Here is an 8,267-nt window from a genome sequence, read left to right on the forward strand (position 1 = left end):
GTGGCGGCAAGTCCTTAGACTGGACCTGCTGCTGGGTCGCGTGGTTCTGGCTCTGGCTGAGAAAATGCTGGTTCTGAACCTGCATGGAAGGAGAGAAGAATGATGATGTTTGGGAATGGGATAAGGTAAGGCGCTCGCTTACTTGGTTGGGCTTGACGAAGGACGACTTGGGCCCGATGTCGAATTGTGATTGCGGCTGAGGAGCCATGTGGCCGTTGAAAAGCGGGTTGGTGCGATGGCGGCCCATGGTGGGAGAGTATCGGTCCTGGATGACTCCTGGTCCTGTTCCAATGCCACCGCCTGGAGGGTGTAGGGGAGGGGGGGGGGTGCATGTGTAAAAATGTACATGTGTTTTGGGTATTTTAGATGCTATAAAACGTTTTTCTGATGTCAGTTAGGAAGCAAAAAAAATGGTGTCGGTTGTCCTTTAAATACGGAGGATTCATAAATATGAACTCACCAGCGAGCAATGGTGTTGCGGTGAAAATAGTTTTTGCTTTGTTTATATATAATTAATGACTTTTAAAAAATGGGTGTATCGTGGCTCAATTTCCCGGACGACTCGTACCCGGCATTTGTCCAAACATGTCGGCCAATCCGCCCAGCGTCTCCCTGTCCAATTTCATTCTGTTGGGCATGAAGGGGCTTTCCAAGAAGAAGTCCATCCTCATGCCGTGCGACATAGGTGCTGGGATGAAAACGCCCAAATCCTGCAGATCGAAAGACGCCAGTTGAGAAATAAAGAAATACAAAAATATCATCTTGATAGAGATGCTCTGTTTGGGAATATAGAGCGCTCAATCCAAGATCTACAAACCTTCACGGCGTCTTGTCGGATCTGGTGGATCGTCTTCGGTCCGTTGTCGAGGAAAGCCTTGCGGGGGATCCAGTTGTTCTCTCGCAGCTCTGCTGTGTCTTGCAACAGGAAACGGATCCTTGCCGGCAGATCCTTGTTGTTCATTAAGGATCGCATACGGCCAAAGTACTGATCCATTAAAGACTGGTGCAACAAAGAAAAAAAAAAAAGTCTAAAATTGGCACGAAAGATTATTGCGCAATACAACCAATGTCCAGTTAACGTAATTTCCGGAGCTACAGTTAAATATGCAATTAAAATTTAAAAAAAAACAACAGTAAAAGCTCTAGTTAAACGCATTGTTAAAAAAAAGCTCCAATTAAATGTATTATTAAAATTATTGAGTACAAAAAAGCTCCTGTTAAATTTGCTATTTAATAAAAACAAAAAACAATAACATCTCCAGTTAAAAGCATTGTAAAAAAAAGTTCCAGTTAATTGTATTAAAATTAAAAAGTACAAAAAAGCTCCAGTTAAACGTACTATTAAAAAAATATATTCTAAAAATATTAATATAAAAATTCTTATATTATAAAACATTAAAAAAACACTGTAAGTGCTCCAGTTAAATATACAATTAAAAAAAAAACAGGAAAAGCTTTAGTTGAACGTATTGTTAAAATAGCTCCAGTTAAGCGTTATATTAAAACTAAGGAGTACAAAAAAACTCCAGCTAAATATGCTATTTAAACATAAATAAAGAAAATATCAAATTAAAAGTATTATTAAAAAAAGTTTGAGTTAAACGTATTAAAACTAAAAAGTACAAAAAAGCTCCATTTAACGTACTATTAAAAATATTATATTATAAAGATACAAATAATAAACAAATTATTATATTTATAAAATCATATTATATTAGAATTAAAAACAAACAACCATAAAAGCTTCAGTTGAATATGCAATTAAAGTAGTTAACATGCAGTTAAAAGTATCGTTAGCTCCAGCTAAATATGCTATTTAAACATAAATAAATAAATAAAATATCCATTTAAAAGTATTAAAAAAAAGTTTGAGTTAAAGGTATTATTAAAACTAAAAAGTACAAAAAAAGCTCCAGTTAACGTACTATTAAAAAAAAAATATATATATATATATATATATAATATAATAATATATATTATTATATATATATATTATATATTAAACGCTCCAGTTAAATATATTATTAAAATAGGACAAAACAAGCTCCAGTTAAATATGCCATTAAAAAAACACTAAAAACGCCAATTAAAAGTATTGTTAAAAAACATTCCAGTTGAACGTATTATTTAAAAAAAAGAACAAAAAAGCTGCAATTATATATGCTAACAAAAAAAATCTCTACTTAAAAGTATTGTTAAAAAAAAAAGCAACATGAATATTTTTATTTGGGACAGGGAGGGGGCTGCAAGTGCTGATCATGGTCACCAAAGTCCGAAAAAAAATCTCCTCCCCAAAAAAGGTGTTGATTATAAATTATGTTGTCATTCTTTACATTTTTGTGTACCGTGACTGAAGAACGTCACCGGCCTTTTGACACTTGGCAACAACTAAACGTGAACAACAACAAAATACGGCTCCCCGATTGCGGTTACCTTTGCTTTCTCATGGTCGAGTCTCGGCCCGACAGTTCTCATTATCTGACAGAGACACTCCAAATCCTCGCCCATATCCTTAAGTTGGACTCTCTTCTTCTTTTCCAGAAGCTAAAAAAAACACAGGTTCACAGAATGTTTGCCAAAAAAGAACATCTTTCCAAAAGAATCGATAAGCGTATGTACCGTTTTGATGCACTTATGAAGGATAGATTCATGGATGAGGTCAAGTTTGCCAAGTTCCCCGATGAATTTAATATTGCCGAGCATCTTGATCTTGGCAATGGCTCTCTGCTCTTCCTCCTCAGAAGTAAGAGGGTTGTCGTGTTTGTCGTAGACTGATGGACGAGAAAGAGAGGATAAGTCGGGAGATATTAAAGTCAACCCACAGGGAAAGTCACTAGTCGAGTCGACGTACTTTCAACATTTCTGGCGCGGTTTTCAAATTCATCTTGAAGCTTGGAAATCAGCAGTCTTCTGAAGGTCTGGAAAAGCAGAACAGTAGGTGCAGGAAGTTAACTAGTTAAAATGAACTAATTAACCCATGTCACTTTTGTGTTTTTTAACTGACATCAGAAAAACGTTTTATAGCATCTAAAATACCCAAAACATGCAGTATGATATTTTTATTCAAATGCAAAACACCAATAAAAATGACTTAAAGTGTCCAAAATCTGCAAAAAATTGAGCTGCGAATTGGGCATTTTCAGAAAGTCCCACCCCCAGCTCGTGACGTCACGCCAAGACGTCTTGCATTGCTAGTGAATCAAAACAATGGCTTCAGATTCAGAGAATATGCTTTCTTGTTACACATCCAGCCGTTTCCACAGGCTGATAAATTCCTTATATGGCGCTTGGACGCCCTTTTCTGGCGGCCAGACCAAACAAGTACAGCAAAATACATTGACGTGATGGAAGGACCACTACAATGCGTCTTTTTTCACGGTCAGGGGCAGTCCTTTAGTGACGTCACGTACGGACTCGTCACCAACTCAAAAACAAGACTTCCTGAATATTCAGCGCCAGTCTTAAAACGTAAAATATAGCTATATGCCGTGGAATCTTTGTAAAATACGCTCAGTAGAAGTCATTTGACGCCATTTTACAAATTATGGACACAACTTGTCCGGAGACGTCGGTTGTCCTTTAAGTAACTAGTTAACTCAAGCTATCCATAACCTTGCCTCCCCCATACCTATCTGACCTTCAATTTTCTATTCAGAATCAGAATCATCTTTATTGCCAAGTATGTAGAACACACAAGGAATTTGTTTCCGGTAGAACACGCTGCACTAGTATCATCATCAAAAAATTGCAAAGCGGCACTATACAGTTCCATTTGGGCGACTGTTCAAAGAGTTAATGGCTTGGAGGAAGAAGTTGTTTATCACTTGGAAATCACAAGCTATTATTTGTGCCATCTTTACAGCTTTAAATGTGCATTTTATACCCTTTTTCATAAAAATCAGATACATACAGTAAAGTCTCGTTATATCGATATCGGATATATCGATAGTCCCGGTTATATCGATACTATTTCTATGCACGCACGGAGAAAATTACATGCAAACAGGGTTGGATATATCGATAGTCCCGGTTATATCGATATTTTTTCGGACTCCCTTGAATATCGATATAATGAGACTTTACTGTATATGAATAAATAATAAGCTATCGTTCCCTCAGATCCTCTTCCTCCCTCCACTTCTGTGAGCCCCCCCTGCCCGTCTCACCACGATGAGGGACAGAGCTTTCAGCCGCTCTGCCCCCAAACTCTAGAACTCCCAACATTCGTAACATCGATTGTCTTCCCACCTACAAATCCCATCTCGAAACGCACCTATTTAAAAATGCATTTTCTGTGTAGCTTTAGCTCTTGTTTCTATTTATAATTGTATTTTATTTATGTCTGACTGTAAAGTGAACTTGAGAGCTTTGAAACGGGCTTGAAATAAAATGTATTACAGTAAAGTCTCGTTATATCGATATTCAAGGGAGTCCGAAAAAATACCGATATAACCGGGACTATCGATATATCCGACCCTGTTTGAATGTAATTTTCTCTGTGCGTGCATAGAAATAGTATCGATATAACCGGGACTATCGATATATCCGATATCGATATAACGAGACTTTACTGTATTATTATTATTATATTTATTGTATAATTATTATTTATTCAGATATGTATCTGATTTTTATGAAAAGGGTATAAAATGCACATATAAGCTGTAAAGATGGCACAAATAATAGGTTGTGATTTTTATCAAGTGATTGTAAAATATGGACAACGTTGACGGTCAAGGAATTACACATACTGTGCTCTGCTTTTGGGAGGTTTGGCTCTCGGTTGAAGGGCCATCAAAGTTTGGTGCGTCCTCTGCCAAGCGCAGACATAGCTGAGCATAGAGCGAGCTATACTTGGGCTCTTCTAGGGCTTTGTCCACAATCTGCAACACAAAGAAGAAACCATTCCAAGAGTCACCCGGGTGAAAGCTTATGCGTCGACGTGCAGTTCTGCGCGTACGTACCAGCAAGATGATACCTTTAAGGACGAGTTTGGAGTCTACGCCCACGTTCAGGAGCTCAAGGCATAGCTTGTCAAACTTATCAGGCGTGAGTTTGTTGAGTATGCTGGAGGAATGAGAAGACATCGCCTCAGTGCGAGCACCAAGAATAAACCAGTCATTTGCATTTAACTCATTCACTGCCATTCCCGAATTTATTTGGGTTTTGGTTTTTCTTGTGGGGGTGCCGATTAAGCGCTTGTCAGACATCTGGCAATGTTTTTTTTCCCCTTCCACGAGGGAGCAGTATTTGCCTTTTGTCCGTGTTAGCACATTGTTACAACTTCAGCTGTTGTTAAAGCTCTATATAAATCCATATACAGTAAAGTCTTGTTATATCGATAGTACTGCTTATTACGATACTATTTCTATGAACGCAAGGAGAAAATTTACATGCCGCAGGATCGGATATATCGATAGTCCGGTTAGATCGATATTTTTTCCGACTCCCGAGAATATCGATATAACGAGACTTTACTGTATATCATATTTTGTACAGCTGCCCGATTTCAAGCTCAGATAACTCCAGACCCATCTAACTTAGGAATTAACTATTTTTTCTGATGAAATAAGAGAGTGTAAACTTTCTAACGCTGTATTGAATGTTTATGTCGTCCGAAAACTCAATATTCTGTGGGCTCGGGAATTCGAGTGAAAATGACAAAAACCCTGGCACTGGAGTAGACACATTTTTATGCATCGTCTGGCAGTGAATGAGTTAAGATGTAAAAAAAATACATGTTGGCTTACCCTCTCACTTTCCTGAAGATGGCATCGTGCCGCTCTTTTTCGTTGCTGGAGTTTGCATCTCGTCTAGTGCTTCGTGAAGGAACCCATCTCTGAACGCTTTGCCCTGGGGTTTTCCCCAGGAACTCGCTACGCAAGGCCAGAAGAGAAAAAATTGTATTACACACACCCGCACCGCACCATTTCTTACCCCAAAATAAAATTACCGTATTTGCAGGACTATAGGGGGCACCTGATTATAATGCGTACCTTCACCGAACGACATATTTGATAACTTTTCCATATATATGATGCACCGCATTATAGCGCAACTTCAATGAATGATATATATCTATATATATATATTTTTTTCATATATAAGCTCATATAGCAGCTTTTGAAAAAAAAATGAAGGCTTTTAGGTGCACCATATAGTGCGGAAAATACAGTAATTCAAAACAAACAAATGACTTAATAACTTAAAATGAGTGAGGATGAAAAGCATCTGTGGATGACTGTTAACATGTTGCAACAAGCGTCTGAAAACGGTTGGGGTGGTGACACACCTGTTGCCGACAGTCTTGGGATAGTGCTGAGGTGCACCCCTACCACCTCCTCCCCTGAAGAAGCACTGCGCCAAGGAGCAAAAGCAAAATTACAACACAATAAGACTTTGTCACATTGTGGCAAACGGGCAGGAATATTTAAAGGACAACCGACGTCTCCGGACAAGTTGTGTCCATAATTTGTAAAATGGCTTCAAATGACTTCTACTGAGCGTATTTTACAAAGATTCCACCGCATATAGCTATATTTTACGTTTTAAGACTAGCGCTGAATATTCCGTAAGTCTTGTTTTTGAGTTGGTGACGAGTCCTCACCCTACGTCACTGAAGGAACGCCCCTGACCGAAAAAGGACACATTGTAGCAGTCCTTCCATCACGTCAATGCTTTTTGCTGTATTTGTTTGGTCTGAAAACTTCGTGTTGCACCAAAAAGAGGCAGAAGAGGGCGAAAAAGCTCCATGGAAGGAATTAATCAGCCTGTGGAAATTCCTGAGACGGCTTTGTTGCCATTTTCTGCCTTTTTTGGGTGCGACATTTCCCACCCCTGATGCCTCAAAATGACATGGAATAAATTATTTAATCGATTGCAAACATGTATGCTTTCTTCTTCAGAACTATTTGAACCATATTCATAACTGGATGAGTAACAAGAAAGCATCTTCTCTGAATCTGAAGCCATTGTTTTGATTCTCGAGCAAGGCAAGACGTCCTGGCGTGACGTCACGATCAAGGGGGCGGGATCTTCTGAAACTCGGCATCTCCAAGGTCATTTTGAAGTAGTTTTGGGACACTTAAGCTCATTTTTATTGGTGTTTTGCATTTGACTAAAAATATCATCCTGCGTGTTTTGGGTATTTTATATGCTAGAAAATGTTTTTCTGATGGCAGTTAGGAAAAAAAATTGTGTTGGTTGTCCTTTAAGCGAAAAATATTTGCACTCCACTTAAAATTATTTTCAAAATCACGTCAGTGAAAGTGTATTAACATTTTCTAAAGCATTTTCTCGTATAGCTGATCTATCAGAAGGTGTAATTTATTATTCTGTCAAAAATAGTCCACACAAGTGATGCAGATGGTGGTTGAATGAAAATATTTATCTTCACTAGAGAGTGAAATTGTTTATTATATTAACCTTGGGAGCACTGTTGGCTCATACGGTGACATTTCGACTTAACTCTCACTCAATTGTTGACCTCATAAAATGTTCTCAGATTGTATTTAAAACAAATCAGAAAACAGATTAGCAGATTATTGTGTTGCTGTCAAATTGCAACCGGTACTTTAACATAACAATTGAATTGAATTATAGAGATGCACTGGTGCTGGTGCCTGCGTGTGGACTTTTAACACTGCATCACGCAGAGTCGATGGCATGCACACTGCAGCAGAGCTGTGCTGCCATCCAAACCCCAGTGGGACTCAAATCATCACAAGGCTCGTATCAACAGAACCCCCGCCTCCTCACTTTGCCCCTCCGGCTACAGAAACAGCCATTTTGAGCCTTTCCCACATTCTGCTTTGTTCTATGCGGACAGAAGTTAGACGAAACGAGGGGGTGGGTTTGCTAATAGAAATACAGGACAAGAGTATTACCTGAAACGAGAAGCACCCCCTTCTGCAATCACACTCTCCACTTTGGCGGCTTGACAATGAAGAACAGTGGAAAGAATAAGGATAATAAGAAGGGATGGGGGCGGGGGGAAACGGTGCTGTGGAGGAAGAACAGGAACAACCACGAAGTCAATAGACGAGTAATCACACACTAATCATGATCTATAATCCAACAACAATTTTGTTTTAGTTCATGTTTCAATCCGTAGAAGCTTTCGTTACATCCTGGCCTCGTCATTGACGAATACGCATAATATGAAAGCATTCATGAGGTAAACACGACAATGCACGCATGATGCCGCGTTGACATATTATTTTTTTTCTCGGCGAAAGGATGGACACGAGTGACCAGACGTGGAAAGT

General features: G+C 38.7%; 1 protein-coding gene across 2 annotated transcripts in view; it reads right to left on the reverse strand.

Annotated features, from left to right (window-relative positions):
- The window catches only part of eif4g2b (eukaryotic translation initiation factor 4, gamma 2b), a 15,001-nt gene extending 6,999 nt beyond the window's left edge, over positions 1–8,002 (reverse strand). Inside the window, exons 1-12 of one of the 2 annotated variants that reach the window (XM_088996744.1) lie at positions 7,887–8,002; positions 6,293–6,357; positions 5,751–5,876; positions 4,965–5,067; positions 4,752–4,883; positions 2,852–2,918; positions 2,620–2,771; positions 2,434–2,544; positions 818–1,000; positions 569–710; positions 143–300; positions 1–79 (exon numbers count right to left, since the gene is read on the reverse strand). The exon at positions 1–79 is cut by the window's left edge and continues 35 nt beyond it. In XM_088996744.1, coding sequence (XP_088852870.1) covers positions 1–79; positions 143–300; positions 569–710; positions 818–1,000; positions 2,434–2,544; positions 2,620–2,703 — 757 coding nt within the window. In that variant the 5' untranslated portion in view covers positions 2,704–2,771; positions 2,852–2,918; positions 4,752–4,883; ... (2 more) ...; positions 6,293–6,357; positions 7,887–8,002. Of the gene's footprint in view, positions 301–568; positions 711–817; positions 1,001–2,433; positions 2,545–2,619; positions 2,772–2,851; positions 2,919–4,751; positions 4,884–4,964; positions 5,068–5,750; positions 5,877–6,292; positions 6,358–7,886 lie in introns of both variants that reach the window. The other variant, XM_088996743.1, reaches the window with a different exon arrangement.
- Between the last annotated feature and the right edge of the window lie 265 nt (positions 8,003–8,267).

Source organism: Hippocampus bargibanti, linkage group LG05, assembly GCF_051943395.1.
Source record: "Hippocampus bargibanti isolate YZ-2025 linkage group LG05, ASM5194339v1, whole genome shotgun sequence".
NCBI lineage: Eukaryota > Metazoa > Chordata > Actinopteri > Syngnathiformes > Syngnathidae > Hippocampus > Hippocampus bargibanti.